The sequence below is a fragment of the Panicum virgatum genome, chromosome 3K, assembly GCF_016808335.1.
Source record: "Panicum virgatum strain AP13 chromosome 3K, P.virgatum_v5, whole genome shotgun sequence".
NCBI lineage: Eukaryota > Viridiplantae > Streptophyta > Magnoliopsida > Poales > Poaceae > Panicum > Panicum virgatum.
Genome location: NC_053138.1, coordinates 22060386 through 22079633, shown reverse-complemented (window position 1 = coordinate 22079633; position 19248 = coordinate 22060386). Strand labels below are relative to the sequence as shown.

At 45.4% G+C, this 19248-nt stretch overlaps 1 protein-coding gene across 1 annotated transcript; it reads right to left on the bottom strand.

The window, feature by feature from the left end:
- Positions 1-1032: 1032 nt before the first annotated feature.
- On the bottom strand, positions 1033-4021 carry LOC120698375. The gene is made up of 2 exons (XM_039981941.1): positions 3833-4021; positions 1033-3011 (listed from the first exon to the last, which is right to left on the bottom strand). The coding sequence occupies exon 2, from the start codon at positions 2868-2870 to the stop codon at positions 1203-1205; it is 1668 nt and encodes a 555-aa protein (XP_039837875.1). The 5' UTR covers positions 2871-3011; positions 3833-4021; the 3' UTR covers positions 1033-1202.
- Between the last annotated feature and the right edge of the window lie 15227 nt (positions 4022-19248).

The following is a 19248-nucleotide window of genomic DNA, read 5'->3' as shown; positions in this document are numbered from 1 at the left end:
CAGGCTGGATCCGCCGACAAACCGGGAACATCCTGGCAGATCAATCATCACTGAGGGCCGCCCGGGCGTACAAAAGGACGCCGAGACTGAAGCAGGGACGACGCGAGACTCTGCGGTCGCCCCGGCCTCCAAGGAAAGGAGCGGCGTGCCCGCAGCGTTTCCGATCAACCGGCCGGGTCGGTCTCCGGCTCAACGCGTCCGTGTAAACCTTTCCCGTGGGCACGTGCGAGACCTGGCGTCGCGGCGAGTCGCGCACGGACACGGCTCCGTTTACACGAACGCATCGATCGGCTCGGGATCGAACCCTTACAAGTGAATCTCGTGAGGTCGGTCTCCTGCTGCGTTGATGTTAATTCTCCGAAGAAAGCCGGTCAAGGCCGTAGAGGGAGCGTGCGTTCCGTTCGTGGCGGCAGCGGCGCAAAATTTTCTGAGAAGTTGCCGGACAAGTGGAAGCCGAGAGGCACGTGTGAGCTGTTCTCCACGCACGGTTCCTTGCTGAGCAGGGGGAAATGGGGAGAGAGGGGACGCTGCGTTTTCTTGTCAGCGGAAGGGTTGAACAGAGAACCGGTCGTCGCGGATGCATTTGTGTTGTCTTATACTACTGCTAATAATGCACTCTGCAAACAAATGTTCTGCACAGACATACGCACCTTTCATTGACTTGGGAAGGGCGCTGCAACTCATCAAACGTTTGCCTCTGATTGAAAAAAAATGCAGCAGCAACATCAAACGACGAGACGGATGCTGAAGTCGTCGAGCATATCCTGGCATCTCGATCCCGTGCATCTCTAGATGTGGGGTTTCCTGTTGGACAAGGAATTGGAAGTACGGGGAATGAATGTGCATCTGATTGAAGGCCAGAGACAACGAGAGCGGATGCTGTTGCCAACTTGCCATTGCAAGAAATGGGCAGATTATCAGCAGCAGCTCATTATGTTAGCCATGACTAAAAGCAACCGATACTGCAGTATCTGAACTGGAAAGGAGAAATCTCCACGACCATTCACAAGTTGAACTCAAAAGCACGCATAATACACTGAGATATAACAGCACTTAAGATAGGAGAATAACTGGATACTCTACATTTTGTATGAAACAGTAACCGCACAGAAAATTTCAGCGTATGTACACACATGATATATTTCTTTACAAAAAAAATACATTTATCATCTCATTGGGCTGGTAGCTCCATCATGACACGGTCAAACTTCTCTGTGGAAAACGGAAGGGGTTGGTGCCTCCATCGCCCTATCGCTCCTCATCGGTGAACCACCCTGAGGCGTGGATCCAGATGACCTGCGTGGAGCTGATGGGCTCTCCAGAATGAAGATCGATGGACTAGCATTGCCACTCCTGTATGGCGAACTCGGATGGGACTTGAACAGGGGCGAACCATCTTCACGTCGCAACGGGGACATTATGCGCGGACTTTCCTCTGCCACTTGCCCTCTGTGTGACCTGTCCTCTGTAATATCGTAGTGATCAGCGGTTCTGACCTCCTGGGCAAGGGAACATGAGCAGCAGAACAACCACTGGAAACAATCTGTCGCGTCGGGGTTGCGGCAGCAGAAGGTATTTTCGGGCAGATTGAATCTCTTCCTCATTTGTATTCTCCAAAAGCCACCATACAGTAAACCGAAGAAGCATAGGAAAAGGCCAGTGAGCCCCAATGCTGATTGAAGGGAGGAGTTGTTAATGTTGCCAGCTGCCAGGGTGAAGATAAAAAATGGTGCTAGGCAAAAGAGCAGAAACGTTGCGATATGGACATACATGTTGCCAAAGCCAAGCCTCTGCATGTTCCAGCCAAAGACACAGCAGCTGCAGAAAAGTGACAAGTATGCAAGAGATATCTGGTCCCAGAAATCCAGTAGCCCGCCAACCCACTCAGGCCTACTCTCCACGAAACGACGTTCTTCAGTATGGATGAAAGAGTACCTCCTCTCAAACGACATAAATCGTGAAGTTGGCCTGCCGCTCTCAGTTGTGGTGACTTCAATTTGTGCTTCTCGATCAATGTCCGCCTGTTCTGTGTCATAATCCTTCCCAAGTGGGCTGATGATATTATAAAGACCAGCAAATGCTGCAGCCCCAATTGCAACAGATATAGTCAGGCCAACACCAATAGGAGGCCGTTCAGATCTGCGGTATCCCAGATTTAGACCGCAAAGGGCATACTGAGCAAAGCAATTCAAATTAAGAAGGATTACAACAACCATCATGTGCATCCACTCATTAGGCTTATATGCTCCATTTTTGCAATATATCTTCCTAAGCTTTAGAATGTCCTTTTGCTCCCATCGACACAGAAGCACAAAGTTGTAGATCCGTTGTGGGTGCTGATACAAGCACATGAGTGTGAACAACGCATTCAGAATTTGGTTGTTCACTTCAAACCAGGTGTCTCTTTGCGATTTTTTTGGCAAAGCATGATTCAGCATTCTAGTCATAACAAGGAAGAGAATTGCTCCTGACACAGCAACACAAACAATCCAAACGAAAAGGGCCATGTTCATAGGCTCCTTTATCCAATCCTTGGCCATCATCCAAAGATGGCCCCAATTAATCTTCCTGAGGAATTGGAAACGATCATGACTACCATGGTTGTCAGAATGGACGGAACGTGAGAACTCATCACGTTGAAGCGCGAGCTGTTGAAATCTGAACGAAGGGGAGGGGCCGAGCTTCTTTAACCTTGGGCCACTTGAAAGGCTATTCCAGAAGTTCCTAAATCCACTCCACCACTTTCCCCGTTGTGAAACACCCTGAGTGGCAAGGGCATTCAGGCTTGTTGCCCTAGGAACAGCATCCGAGGCTGTTGGTTCGACTTGTTGAGTGTCAGCTTTCAGATTTCCATTACCATCGGAGGCCATTTCGTTTAGGTGGAGTCTCAGATTATATAATAGAATCCAACCACTTTCCACTAGGCAAGGCACCCTATTTAACAGTCAAGACTCGAAGTGCCATTTACTGCAGGAATGACTGATCTCTTACATACGCTTGCCTAACCATTTCTGCAAAAACAAGAACCAGTCCAAAAGAAAGGAAAATGCTGTTACTAAATTTAGACACAGAAAGGCATTGAACTCATACGACGGTTTCAAAGTAACAGTTTATTTTGTTGAAATGACAGGACTAAGGAACAAGGAACCGTGAAGTTTCTGAGGCAACAAAAGAGGCATTCCATATCACGTATGAAATCTTGTGAAAAGAAATAAAGGAGCAATGTAAAACCTAAGACAAACTTAAATGAAATAAAGCACAGCTCTAAAGTAAAATCTAAAACAGTTCTCCTTCAGGAGCAGCACCATTTATTTTTGTTGGGTATTATTATCCTTTGTAAAGGTAGAAGCATGAATTAGTTTCACAGAATGCCCACCGTTATGCAGTTCCAACATTTCAGCTATCCCAGCAATTATGCTTTTGATAACTTCTGCCCAAACCTCTCTACTACAGGCCGGTTATATGAGTCAAGCACAGGTGAATAAGGCTGAAAACGCTTTCACAGTCATCTAGAGAAAGAATCCACGCTGGTTCCCGAACAGATTCACGTACTAGCCTCATGTAAAATACGTACTAAAATGATGGGCGGAGACAGCAAACGGCTAGACACATCCACTAAACTGACTTATCGCTAACAACAGAGTAGTAACCGTGAGAATTCCCGCTGGGACACGGGCAGACGGCGGAGGCAGCCGAAGTAAACAGCGCGCTAAACCATCCAGGGATCGGGGGAGCGTTCGAGAGATCCATCCATTGTCCGGGACTGGGAGGAGCTAGGCAGCGAGCAGCGAGCAGCGAGCGAAAGCGGAAAGGAGGGCGGGGGAGCGCTCACCTGCAGGCCCGCCGGGACGGGGAAGAAGGCCGGGATTCCTGCCTCGCCCCAGCCGCCGCCGCCGCTCCGGATTGCGAGGCCCGAGGGGCGGATTGGGGGAGGAGGGAAAGGAAAGGGGTTGCAGGCTTGCAGCCACCGCGGAGGCATTCGTTGGGGGGTGGGGAACCGGTCGCGAACAGGGTGGGAGTTCATTTTGCAAAATTGTGTAAAGATGTAAAAAGAGCATTTGAAGTACTAAATGAAGTCTATTTGCAAAACTTTTTGCATAGATGGGTTGTAAATCGCGAGACGAATCTAATGATACTAATTAATTCATATTTAATCAATAATTAGCGGATGGTTACTGTAGCATCACTGTTGCAAATCATGGATTAAGTAGGCTCATTAAAATCGTCTCGCGATTTACAGCCCATCCATGCAAAAAGTTTTATAAATAGACTTTATTTAGTACTTCAAATTAGCAAGATTCCGTTTCACTTTAATGCGTTTACAACTTTTTTGCAAAAACCTAAACAAGGCCTTAACGTGGCTGCGGGGAAAGTCAGATTACGCCACGCCCGGTCGCTCGCCCGCCCGCTCTGCCTGACTGACCGTCTGACCCAACCCAACCCATCGGAGTAACGTCGGGGCCAGCGGGTAACGACCCAACGCGCCGTGCTGTTGGAGTAGCATAACGGCGTAGGAACTGCTCCCTCCGTGCCGAAAAAAATGTAAATCTCACTATCTAAGGAGTCAAATAATTTCAAATTTGACTAAATTTATATAAAATAATATTAATATTTATGTTACAATATAAATATCTTTAAATTAATTATGTAATATATTTCTATACTACATCTATTCGGACACACAAATGTTAGTAACTTTTTAAATAAATTTGGTCAAAATTAAAATAGTTTGACTCTTTGGAAAACGAGATTCACAATCTTTTTGGGACGGAAGGAGTAGAAAGAAAGCGCGCGCCCCTAATAAAAAACAAAGATGAAAGCGCCCGTTGCTACAGGCAGTAACCGGGACGGGATGGAACGTCGCCAAATAGTAGAACCCGGTGTTTTTTTTTTCTTCAGCCCGAGCCCGGCTCGACTCGACCATCGGGCTGGATTTTTAGCTCGAGCCTGACACGACATGTGGCCAGATAGGGTAAAATCTGATTTGTATGTATAATTTTTGGATTGGATTGGGTTCGGTTGAATGATTTTTTTCGGCTTTTAGGTCAAAAGTTTTGGCCCGTGTCCGGCCCTACTTTTATAGCGGGTTAGAAATTTTGGCTCAAGCGTAGCCCATACATTGGTCATGTTCGGTCGGGTCCGATCGGGTTCGTCTGATCAGACGGCCATGATTACGTCTACCGGGCACCGGCGGGCATCCAGGAGCTACAACATTGTAATCAGCCTTGGTTCAACATGCCTTTTGCAGTATGCATGATTAAGGTTTAAAATAGAGTAAAATACATCGTCGAACCTTATACTTGGTTCCGGGTGTCGTCCAAATCCCCGAAATTTCAAAATGTTCATATCAGTTTCATTTTCCTTCAGAGTTACATAATTTGTTCAAATATAAAATTATGTACAAAACATATATACACAAAAATCATAACAAACAAAAATTCTGAAGGAAAATGAAACTCATATGCCAATTTGTAAAAAAAATAGAAAATAGAAATACAAAAAATTGTAATAAATATAAAAATAATAAAATTTGGATTTGGACATAAAGTTTTGAAACAAAAGCCGATTGAGCTGATAGGAATTTTTTTCAGTAAGGCCAATGGCCCGTTCAGCCCAGGATTGTTCAAAGGCATGGTGAAAGCTGGTGCTAGCGCAGTCAAAGTACGGTCAGAACTAGTTAAAGGTGGCCCAGCAACAGATTATGACTTGGACGAGAGTATGATGTCACTAGAAGATCTAGAAGTCCATTACTTTTGGAGATATTTTTGAAATATTGTAGTTTTAGCTTTTTCTTTCAAGTCAAGTTTGCCAAGTTGTGTCCAGATAGAAGTCATTGTAACAGGTTATAAATAGCAAATCTGAGGGTTTTATAAAAAATAATCACACATCAATAAAACTTCTTTTTCCCGCTTCAGGCCATACCCTAGGAGGAGTAGAGTAAAATTCGACATATTCTTTGATGAGCAGGGCTGCATCAGTTAGATCTGACCTCCAGTTTGCTTGTAAGTATCGTTTTTATCAGATTTGCTGAGCTTTAATTACAGGTGTATCGCTGTAATTTCGTTTAGTTCATTTACTAGTTATCGATTTCTTCTAGCTGCTCGTAAGACTGTCTCGGTTAGATCTGATCTTTTATAATTTGTTATTAGATTTCACAATTTATCCAATGTTCATCAACAATCTATCGGTTATTGTCTAATACGTCTCTGTAGGATCCTAAAAGCCAATAGACCTAGTGATCTTCGTTCTTTATAATTCATTGATCAAATCTTGTACATTGTCATAGTCAACCTTATCTGCCAATTCGTGTAGTTTAATCTTGCTATCTTAGACTGTCTCGGTTAGGTCTGATCTTTTATAAGTTGTTATTAGATTTCACAATTTATCCAACGTTGATCAACAATCTATCGGTTATTGTCTAATACATCTCTGCAAGATCCTAAAAGCCAATAGACCTAGTGATCTTCATTCTTTATAATTCATTGATCAAATCTTGTACCTTGTCATAGTCAACCTTATCTGCCAATTCGTGTAGTTTAATCTTGCTATCTCAGACTGTCTCGGTTAAGTCCGATCTTTGAGTGGTATGATTGAATTAGGCTTATTGGTTTGAGTTATTAGTCAGCTACTTTAGTCGATCACAATCAAGTGTTAGAAATAAGTCCCTTTATAATTAAATTCATTGGCAAGCTGGATTAAGTTATCGCCCCAGCGGTTAGCTCTGTCTTGATAGCCGACGATCTTGTTGGTATACCAGACTACATTGCCGATATCATTCTTACGAAACTATTCGGAATACAAGCCGGTAGATTTCCTGTTAATTACTGATTAATTCTATTTTTCTTATCAATTGAAAGTCAAATTGACTAGCACGTCCGGAACCTAAAAAGTAGAACTTGCACTGGATGTAGCAGATCTCCTAGGCCTTAGTATGTCATGCTCCGCAAGATTTATCGTGTCGGATTTTGCAACAATAATTTCAAAAATAGAAGAGTTTAGGAAAAAGTTGAAAAATAAAATTTGAGGGTACATGTAAACTCAACATCTGCATAAATACTTCCGATGACACAATTAATAAGTTTGTGGAGTTGAATGTGCAATTTGGAAATTTAGAGATGTAAATAACACTACGAGTCAAATTCGAGTACCGGCGGTACATTTTACTCTTTTAAAACACCATGCGCGTCACCAAAAGAAAAGGAGATATGATGGAGCTTCACATGTCCTGTAGGTGGTAGGGAATGCTACTTTTTTTTCCTTTAATAAAGCACAAGGATTCCAAAGCTGATGGATGATGGTGAGTTCAACCGGCGCGCGAGCGCGACGAGATGGTCCAGCGAGGCTTTGTCTTCGGAGGAGTCCTGGCAAGTACCCTGAACGGCCGGAGTGAGTGCTGTTGAAGAGTTGGGCACCAAGCCACCAACTGTCGATTCCTCTAGTTTTTCTTTTTCTTTTTTGGTGACACGCATGACGCATCAACTTTCGAAGTGCCGCACCGTCATCCGCCTGTTTGGGCCTCACAAACGCCTGGACCACCACCATTTTGTGCCGGCTAACGGGCCTTTTGGTGCATGCCGCACGGCCCATCAATTTGCCTTTCTGATTCCCTTCCTTCGCTTTCGCCGCCGTACGGCCCCCGAGTTTTGACATCGGAACAGTAGTGTAGCAATAAAGAGAACGTCCTGTTTTTTTTTGTTTGAAAAAGATAAATAGAACGTCCTCAGTGATGCTACATACTAGAGGACTTGTTCCTCGAGGCGCTGTCGACCTGTCGTCCTAGTGATGATCACCCGAGAATGGTGCCACTGACCATGGAAAAGTACTGACACCAACGAGCATCATGTCATCCAGCCAACTGTCCAACTCAACTCCTTGAGATTCACATGGAAACCACAAACCCCACGGATAGGGAAATCGACATGGCATGTTCAGAAGCGAAACTAATAATGCTAACGTTGAAATAAAATAAAAGAGACGCCAAAATTATTGTGTACTTCAGTTACGAGTAGTTGTTAAATGGCAAGTTTAAAGTAAATCTAGCCGCCGTTCATGCTCTAAACAGCGTAGTATGTTTTTTCAGTTAATTTGGAAACCGGATACTAGATGGGCGATTGCTTTCATATGTTTGTACTTTGCTTAAGATCCTAAATGGGCATAGCTGATCTTCTGATCTGTTCGTACGGCATTCATCACGTACTGTCTTTCTCACAAAAGGAGGATAAGGGGAGCACTACTCGCAATTGAATTCAGAGAAAAGGACCAGACCAAGAAGCAAACCGAATTGTTGATCCTACGGTTCTTGCAGGGCGGGACGACACGCCAGCTAGCCCAGCCTAGCCTGGGACGTTACTGCTGCCAGCATGTGTTTCGGACACATTGATGGTACGGTGTCATGTGTGGCTGTAGGTACACCATTCCTAGGTCTCGCTAGTGCCACTGTTCCTCTGTTCATGGAGGCCCGACACGTGTGCTCGCTCATTGGGCGACGCTTGCAATCATGGAGGGAGAACAATCATCAGCTCGCAGCAGGCACCACATACAAGATGGTAAACTGAGGAGAGGGGGCACAGCCTACCTACAAGATAAAACACCTAGCAACGCAACTAGTAGTAGCTACGATGCCGTCGTCTCGCGCTTTATCTTGCTGTATCTTCTTCAAGGTTGCCTGCATCCGAAGAAACCAGACAGCATCAAGCAAGTCTCTTGGTGTAGAGACCTCGCTGGAAAAAATTACCCCCACGATCCCAGTTGATATTTGACGAGACGTCACCCAGCAGACTTTCTTCCAGGAAAAATGAGAAGGCGTCAAAATCTCAGTGTCAAGAAAACACGACATGTGTAGCTATCCATAAGATGTTTTAATTCCGAGTGTTATTATTCTTCATCTCGATAATTTTGTTATTATCAAGTGGGCGACATGTTATTCAATTCCACAAGAGTCCTCGATCAATATTTCCTTTTTTTTTGTAAGGTCGACCAATATTTTCTAACAAGAAGACTGTTGGCCAATTGATAAATAACTCTTTGAGGCTAAAAAACATCCTCTGCTGATTCTTTATATTAAAAAAATATTTGAAATGTAAAGAAGATCCTATATATATATATATATATATATATATATATATATATATATATATATATATATATATATATATATATATATATATATATATATAACCGCCACAGCTAGTCGTAAAAAAAATTATTCTTGGGAGATCATGGAAGGAAATGTCGTAATGATTGGGACATCGGAACATGATGTTAGCTTGACATTGTGTAAATCTACATGCTAGGCAGATAGGTAGCTAGGGTTGTCCACGTGCAACGTACCAAGTGTCACCACCTTTCTATGGGAGACTAATCGAGCGACGTGCAACAGTTGTGTACCAGTATATCACAATCAGATCATCCCATATTGAGCAATCTTTATCCAACATGTACTTGAACTGCCCATGGTTTGTCTAGTTGTCTTGATGGACGTTGATGGCCGAGGAATACACCGGGAAGAACAATAAACTGACATCATTCTGCATCAATAATCTAAAAGGATTCGAACCAAAACCACCATGTCAAAACAAGCTCCGGCTGCTAGAGTAGTGGAGGAATAACTCTGGTTGTGCTCGCCACAAGGAAGGTCACCACTACAATCATGACAAACTTGTGTCCCGGCTAGGGACGATGCAAGGTAGGTGTATTTTGGATCACTGGATCATCTTGATGATAAAATGAACTAGAACAACATTCGGTGTAACTAATTTAGTAGAAAAAATTAACTAGAGTGGCACGCTATCTTAATTAGTTAGCTGTTCATGCAACTAAATAAACACACACATATTTCTTCATCTTATTGTAAATTAAAGGGGGATGCACACGTAGACACCGTACCACTTTGTCGTGGAGACGGGTCCATCAATCAACGTAATAACTTATGTATTCTTCCCAGGTGCGCAGACCATCACAAAACTATTACAAAATAGTGATCACGGGCAAAAATATTTTTTTCAAAATTACACAATACAATTCAGACAATTCAAACAACGCACGCAAACTTACTCCTATGAATGTCTGTGTGCAAACCCTACCTCAATGAGCATTTTCGAAGACTAAATTGACAAATTCTCGAGATTGATGAAATCCAGAGGCGCCTCGCTGTCGATGAAAACGTTGTTTGCCACCGAAAGTACAATACCGTTAAATTCTAAAATATTAGCTCTTACAGTAAGTTGAGCCTATGACCTGATGTACTATCGAGGCTCCTGTAACCATTAAATTATTACAGGCAAAAACAGTTGCCATGCTTCTTTTACCAAACATCCAGACATACAAGGGAGATGTATTAATCAAAAGGTATAAAGACTTCACATGGACGGCCGATGGTCGAGGAATGGCATCGCCCACTTGAAAACTAACTGGGAACGATTTGAAGGCGCCAGTCATGGAGGGGCCATCCACTCGCAGCTCCCATCCATCCATCAATCCATCATCCATCCCGGTTCGTTCCCACGCTACCCCGGTTCGTACACGATTGGGAAGCCAAGGGGGGCGCGGCCAAGCGGCGCGGAAACCTCACAAGTCAGAAGCCTCGGACGGATCGGAGCTCCGATCCGTGCGGTCCGGGTGGTCCGCCCGCCGCCCCGTCGCGTCACGGTCGCTATAAAAATGGGGCGGGAGGAGAGGCGCACATAAATGGTTAGGGGCGCGTCTGTTGCGACGTCCCGGCCGGCGATCCATCGGCGGCAGCCGATCCGAGTTGGCCCCCCTGTCCTGTACCCTTCTCCTGTAGCCCACCGGCCGCGTGCATTCACCTACAGTGCTCGATCGATCTTGGAGGCCCAGCCGATTGGCCTTGTCCAATTATATGTGCCCGTTTCTCACCTCCTGCCAGTACTGCACGTATTATTTTGCTGTGATTTTTCAGAATTTTCGTTCTTTGCTTCAAGATCATCGCATTAGTAGTTGCAGTACACGCGCTGGTTAAAACTGTGGCTCCATGAGCCACTTTTTATCCTGTCACGCCATACATGTAGGGCGCATCTCCGTCCCTCGCCGGTAGTGGTACTCACACTGAGGGAAAAAGGAAGGCGAGCGTATGGGCGCCGGAAGTAGTGTGGCCAGCGGACGCCGGGTGAACATGGGCTTGTCCGAAGGTACGTGAAAGTTGTGTGCGGCACATCCGGAAGGTTAGCCGTCCTGCCCGCCGGCCGGCCATCTGTCGGTGCGCGACGACGGCCCAGAGCGGCGCGCCGTACCGGCAGAGGAATCAATGGGCGTACGTCTTGTGGCACGTACGTTGCAGCTCGACCAATCCTCGCAGTGACGACAGGGCTGGTGAGCTCTGTGGCCTTCCTCCGGGCATGTACTATCTGGTCGCCGGCTGGCCGCGTCAGCCGCGGGCCGGGGCTTGCTGTAGACGCCCCCCGTACAGCTAGCTCCTGTGCGGGGCCGCATGCAGTAGACGACGGCGCCCCGTACAGTACAGCTCCTGTGCGGCCGGCCCCGTGCCACCGACGGATCGAGCGCGCCGGTGTCGCCGCCTGGGCCGCCGGGGGCCCGCGCGCGCGTAACGGCCCGATCGATGTGGCCGTGGCACTGGTGCGGCCCCTGCGCGGCCGGACTCGTGAGCGACGACGCAGATCCGCCGCGCGTGGTCGCCTGCCTGCCAGAGCCAGATGTAGGTAAACGGATAGGCTACGCTAGCATCACTATCGCATAAACCCAAGATACTTGCGAGTAGAAGATCATAGATCGTTACCACTAGACGCGCAGCGCAGCGGAAGAAGTCGCGCGTCGATGTAGAGGAAGTAGTCGATCACGTCCCACGAACCGAGCTCCTCGTACTTGATCCCAGCAGCCGATCAGCGCAGCAGTCGCAGCAGCGCCTCCACGGAGTCCACACATACGGGGATGAAACGCCGGGCGTCGGTGTGCTAGCACCGCACGCACGGCAAGGGCGGCGGCCGAGAGAGAGGGAGGGGCGGCGGCTAGGGAGGTGGCGCGGCTCAGGTCTTCGCCCCCCTAGCCCCTCCCTCATATATATAGGGCGTACTAATGGGCTTCTATCTCATAGGCCCATTAGTAACCCTAATCCCTCTTGGATCAATATCCACTTGGGCCTTTAAAACCGTATTGTGATGATGGGCTCTTGGGCATATCACCAACAATCTCCCACTTGCACTAGAGACAATCATATATGCAAGTTTCCAACATTTCAAACCCCTTAAGTGTGTGACCCGTTAGGTTCATGTGTAGGTGGTCGTGATCGGAAATCATTTCCGAATCACAAGTCAATAGCGGCACCTAGCAGGGCATAGTGACTCACAAATACACATAAAGATCATATCGGCCGAACCATAGATATACTCATACACCGATCCCTTTGCCACACGATACCAGTCAAGCTCAAAGCGAGATGCGTGCCACCTTTGTGATAGCTCGACCATTCTCTCGATCTAATAGTGGATTCTATTCATAACTAACCTTTAGTCATCATGATTAACTCTTTAATCACTTTGGCATGGCCATGCACTTTCAAATCCAACTATCTCGAGGGGCCCAGAGATATCTCTCCCGTTATCTAGGAGGGGCAAATTCCATCTTGATCCGCTCACATCCCATTTCATGTTTCATGACATACCTGTAAGCTGCTTTTGTAACTATCCAGTCACGGAGTAGCGTTTAGCAGCCCCAAGATGCACCACTACACACAGTGAGAAACAATGGCGATCTCAGGTCTAAGGATCCAGTAGGTATAACACTCAAGAACAACTGATGACACATACAAAATAACAATCCCAACATTGTCTTGGAGTGGGTCAATCCAACACCATGTTCACCAACATGTGTCCACATCATTAATCCGATATCTCCATATCCATGATCCGTGAAACATGATCATCAATTAATGCATGTGCTAGTCTCAACGTCGTTGTTGTCCCACACAACGACATAAACTAGGGATAATTTAGAATCATATCATTTTCAACAAAGAGTTTCACGAACAAGTCACATACTTGATAATCAATGTAAAATAATCATCCATGGAACAAATAACAATTATTTATCATTACATAAACATACTCATGACACAAAATCTCCCACGCACACTAGAATCACTGATGTAAGTATCTAATACCCATAGATCTCATGTACGCCTCATGCTTTGGTTGTGGGAGAGGCTTCGTCAACGGATCAGCAACGTTTGAATCCGTGTGCACCTTGCAAACCTTCACATCACCTCTCTCAACAAAGTTACGGATGAGGTGATACTTTCGCAGTATATGTCTGGACTTCTTAGTTGTTCTAGGCTCCTTTGCTAGTGCAACGGCACCACTATTATCACAATAGAGGTCCACTGGACTGGACGCACTAGGAACAACACCCAAGTCAGAAACAAACTTTCTGATCCAAACAGCTTCTTTTGCAGCTTCCGAAGCTGCAATATACTCGGCCTCTGTCGTCGAATCAGCCACCATATCTTGCTTGGAACTCTTCCAGCTCATTGCCCCACCATTGAGGCAGAAAACAAAACCGGATTGCGATTTGGAGTCATCTTTGTCTGTTTGAAAACTAGCATCGGTGTAACCCTTTACAAGGAGCTCATCTTCGCCTCCAAATATTAGGAACATATCCTTAGTTCTTCTCAAGTACTTAAGGATACTCTTTACAATTGTCCAGTGAGGTTCACCGAAATCTGACTGATACCTGCTCGTAACACTTAGAGTAAAGGAAACATCTGGGCGCGTGCAAAGCATATCATACATGATCGACCCTATGGCTGAAGCATAAGGAATCGTACTCATCCTCTTTTGCTCATCAGGTGTCGTAGCACACTGACTCTTGCTTAGAGTAATGCCATGTGACATTGGCAAGAAACCTTTCTTGGAATCTTGCATATTGAACCGATTCAATATCTTGTCAATGTACGTGTCTTGGCTCAATCCAATTAGCCTTTTTGATCTATCTCTATAGATCCTAATACCCCGAATATAAGCCGCCTCTCCTAAATCCTTCATCGAAAAACTCTTTTTCAATGAGGTTCTAACGGCTTCAAGCATTGGAATATCATTTCCGATCAGTAATATGTCATCCACATATAGGACCAGAAACACAAGTGCGCTCCCACTAGCCTTTTTTAAACACAAGGCTCATCTTCATTCTTGATGAAGCCAAACCCTTTGACTACTTCATCAAAATGAATATTCCAACTCCGAGATGCTTGCTTCAATCCATAGATGGACCTCTGAAGCTTACATATTTTCCCAGCATTTTTAGGATCAACAAAACCTTCAGGCTGTGTCATATACACATCCTCACTTAGATGTCCATTAAGAAAAGCGGTTTTGACATCCATTTGCCATATCTCATAGTCATAATATGCGGCAATTGCTAGGAGAATCCGAACAGACTTTAGCATTGCGACGGGCGAAAAGGTTTCCTCATGGTCAACACCTTGAATTTGTCGGAAACCTTTCGCCACCAATCGTGCCTTATAGATGTGAACATTTCCATCCATGTCTAATTTTTTCTTAAAAATCCACTTACAGTCGACAGGTCTTACACTGTCAATCTGATCGACCAAGTTCCAAACTTGATTATCATGCATGGATTTTAACTCGGATTCCATGGCTTCAAGCCATTTGTCGGAGTCGGGTCCCATCATTGCTTCTTTGTAGGTCAAGGGCTCATCATTTTCCATCAATAATACATGGCGCTCCTCCGTAATAAGGAGGTTGAGCTTGTCAGTAGCGCGACGTGCCCTTATAGACCTTCGTGGGGCTGGTGCCTCAACTACGGGTTGTGCAACATCTTGCACATCCCGTGGATCTTCAGTGGGTGCTGAAACAGTTTCGGGTGTTTCCTGAATTTCTTCAAGTTGCACCTTGCTCCCACTAAATCCTTTTGAGAGAAACTCCTTTTCTAAGAAAACACCTTTGCGAGCGACAAACACTTTGCCTTCCGCCTTATTGTAAAAATAATATCCTTTGGTTTCCCTAGGATACCCCACAAGGAAACATTTGTCTGACTTTGGAGTGAGCTTATCTGACATCAAATGTTTGACATAAGCCTCACATCCCCAAACTTTGAGAAAAGATAATCCGGGACGCTTCCCAGTCCATATCTCATATGGTGTCTTCTCAACAGACTTACTTGGAACCCTATTCAGTGTGAACGCAGCAGTTTCAAGAGCATAACCCCAAAATGACAATGGAAGATCAGCTTGGCTCATCATGGACCTAACCATGTCCAACAAGGTTCGGTTCCTCCGTTCGGATACCCCATTCCATTGAGGCGTTCCGGGCGGAGTTAGCTGCGGAATAATTCCACATTGCTTCAAATGATCACCAAATTCAAGGCTCAAATATTCTCCTCCACGATCAGATCGCAGAAATTTAATTGTCTTGCCTAATTGATTTTGTACTTCATTCTGAAATTCTTTGAACTTTTCAAACGATTCAGACTTGTGCCTCATTAAGTAGATATAGCCATATCTACTAAAGTCATCAGTGAAAGTAATGAAGTACTGAAAAACCACCTCTGGCTATTGAGCTCATTGGTCCACATACATCGGTATGTACAAGTCCCAACAAGTCACTCGCCCTCTCACTCTGACCAGTGAAAGGCGCTTTGGTAATCTTTCCAAGCAAACAAGACTCACATGTGTCAAATGATTCAAAATCAAATGAGCTTAACAATCCATCTTTATGGAGTTGTTCAATGCGCTTCTCATTTATATGACCTAAGCGACAATGCCAAATAAAAGTGGGATTCAAATCATTTGGTCTAAACCTCTTAGTATTAATGTTACAGACAGATTTATCCTCAAGATCAAGAACATATAATCCATTCACCAATGGACAATGAGCATAAAAAATACCATTGCAAAAGATAGAACAACGTTTGTTCTCAATTACAATCTTAAAATCACCAACTTCTTCCAAACATGAAGAAGAAATAATGTTCTTGCTCAAAGCAGGAATGCAATAATAATTATTTAATTCCAAAACTAATTCGGAGGGTAGAGACAAGTGGTAGGTGCCGACCGCCAACACCGCAACCTTTGCGCCATTGCCGACCCGAACGTCCAACTCGCCTCTTGCAAATCTTCTAGTCTCACTTAGACCCTGCAACGATTTGCAAGTGTGAATCATCGATCCAGTATCAAATACCCATGATTCACTAGAAGATAATGCAATATTTATTTCTATAACATTTATACCTGAAGTGGAAGTCTCACTTCCCTTCTTCTTCTTCTTTTCTTCCAAGTACTTCTTGCAGTTCCTAGACCAATGTCCCTTTTCATGACAGTGGAAGCATTCATCTTCAGAAGTAGGGCCAGATTTGGCCTTAGGTGCTGGCTTTAGCTTAGAGCCTGAGGACTCACCACCGGAACTCTTTTCCTTGCCTTTACCTTTGGGATTAGGAGGCGTCCAACGCTTCCTCTTTTTGTTCCCCTTCTGAATCATCATCACATGATTGGGATTCTTCTTAATGCTCTCCTCTGCTGTTTTTAGCATCCCATGCAACTCACTCAATGTTTTATCCAAGCCATTCATCTGAAAGTTCATGATAAAAGGCTCATAGCTCGCCGGGAGCGACTGGAGAATAACATCAGTAGCCAAGTCTTGGTGAAGTTTAGAACCAAGTCTATCCAAAGACTCAATGTAACCAATCATTTTGATCACATGAGGACTGACTGGGCTACCTTCTGCCAGCTTGCACGCAAACAAGGATTTTGAGATATTGAACCTCTCAGTCCTGGCTTGGTTCTGAAACATCCCACGCAGCCCCTCGATCATGGTATGAGCATCCGCATGCTCATACTGCTTCTGCAGATCAGGGGACATGGTGGCGAGCAGCTGACATCAAGTGAGTCATTGCAGTGCTTCTCATAAGTTCTGCGATCAGCAGCAATTGCATTGTCAGGGAGATCATCAGGATATGGCTGCTCAAGAACATACTCCTTTTTCTCTTGCCTGAGAACAATTCTCAGGTTGCGGTACCAATCAATAAAGTTTGTTTCATTCAACTTTTATTTCTCAAGAACAGAACGCAAATTGAAAGCGGAATTGTTACTGGCAGACATGATCTACAACATTAAAGTAAAGCAAGATTTCAGCACTAAGTTTATGTAAAGACTTTCATTAACTGATTTAACAAAAGACAACCTACTATATCAAAGTCATCTTCCCTCTAATGACATATAGTGGTTCAAGATCCATAATCACTAAAATTCTAGTGAGCTTTAGCATAACGGCTAGAAAAGTAGTGATACAGGTAAGTAACAAATTACTAATCACATCTCTATGCGACTCTTGTTTGTTGGGTGGCATCCAATGCCCCGGCCCCAACCCTATGCCTTAAAGCCCAAAACTGTTTTGATAGCTTTGCTGAGTAAACCAATACTATGCTTGTGAATGTCCGACATCCACCCTATACAAAAGTGATAGCTGAGGGTACTCTACTTTGGTAAACCTACCACACAACGATCAAAATTTATAGGTGCAGCTATTGGTAAAAGGCATAAAAAACTCAACCTTTTCTGAGGGAAGCTATTATATCATGATTAAAGCATCCACCATATGTAAAAGCATGAAAGAATAGTATGACAGGAAAATAAACATCACAAGCATATAATCATATTATATTGTGAATAGTATGGCCTCTTGCATCACAATGGGCACCATCGCCATGGCTCCAAGGTGACCTCCATTGCCATCCGTCCTGTCTTGTGGTGATCATCATCGCCATCATGATTGAAGCCTCCATGAAAAGATACTAAGCTACTACATCTAATAGCTAGTGAAATAATTACATGAGGATTCAAACATCACAAGTCGACACGCAGGTCGTTATACAATAATGGTGCAACCTCAACCCGGTTGTGTTAACTTGCGACACGCAGGCCGCACAAATCATCACATACATCATCACATGACATTGAGGCCATACCATTCACATCACACCCTGCAAAAACAAGTTAGGCGTACGACGTGTTCTACCAAAGTAGCGCTTGAGAAGCCGCTACAGCGAGAAAGCAACGGCGGTCCCTGAAAATCTCACGGAATTACACAGATCGTATCTATGGAATCCCTATGAAAATCTCATCAGAGTAATCGCATCACCTCAAATCCGAGCCATTCATAATGCCTCAATTTTCACTAGGTCAATCACCTTGACCGTGCAAACTTTGCACTTGAGAAGACTGCATCTACACATGACCTTGATCTGTTGGTTCAATCTGCTGACTATGCACACAGTTAGTCCCGATGGTGATTCCAGCCGGTAGGGACATGTCGTATGCATAACAGAGAAAGAACACAAACTAATCTTTTGTCATATGCCGCGCAATCAACTCGCTCCAGTTTTAACCCCTTATGACCACTTGATCTAATCAAACCGTGCAAAAGTAATAGATCCAATCTACTACAACAACATATCACCTATATGCAAAAGATCCAGACCAAAAACTACGCAAGATGGCTCTGATACCACTGTAGGTAAACGGGTAGGCTACGCTAGCATCACTACCGCATAAACCCAAGATACTTGCGAGTAGAAGATCATAGATCGTTACCACTAGACGCGCAGCGCAGCGGAAGAAGTCGCGCGTCGATGTAGAGGAAGTAGTCGATCACGTCCCACGAACCGAGCTCCTCGTACTTGATCCCAGCAGCCGATCAGCGCAGCAGTCGCAGCAGCGCCTCCACGGAGTCCACACGTACGGGGATGAAACGCCGGGCGTCGGTGTGCTAGCACCGCACGCACGGCAAGGGCGGCGGCCGAGAGAGAGGGAGGGGCGGCGGCTAGGGAGGTGGCGCGGCTCAGGTCTTCGCCCCCCTAGCCCCTCCCTCATATATATAGGGCGTACTAATGGGCTTCTATCTCATAGGCCCATTAGTAACCCTAATCCCTCTTGGATCAATATCCACTTGGGCCTTTAAACCGTATTGTGATGATGGGCTCTTGGGCATATCACCAACACCAGACACCTCGCACGGCGGTCACCGGCCGGCGGCGGCGCTGCGCCCGGCCGGGTCGTACGCACGCGGGCCGGGCAACACGTCAGCTCCGGCCTCCGGGATTCCGTTACCAACGACATCGAGGTTGCTCGATCTGGAGGCCGGCCGTAGCAAATGCTACCGCCGCTAGCCGCCGGCCCGGTTCGTTTCGCTTGCCCCTTGCACGTACGAGAGAGCCCCGCTGCCTCGGCGGCAATGAATCGCGCCGTACTACGAGCCTGTCTCTGCC

What these genes read in the sequence shown, in the direction of transcription:
- LOC120698375 (XM_039981941.1), bottom strand. Translation starts at nt 2,870, where the DNA reads ATGGCCTCCGATGGTAATGGAAATCTGAAAGCTGACACTCAACAAGTC.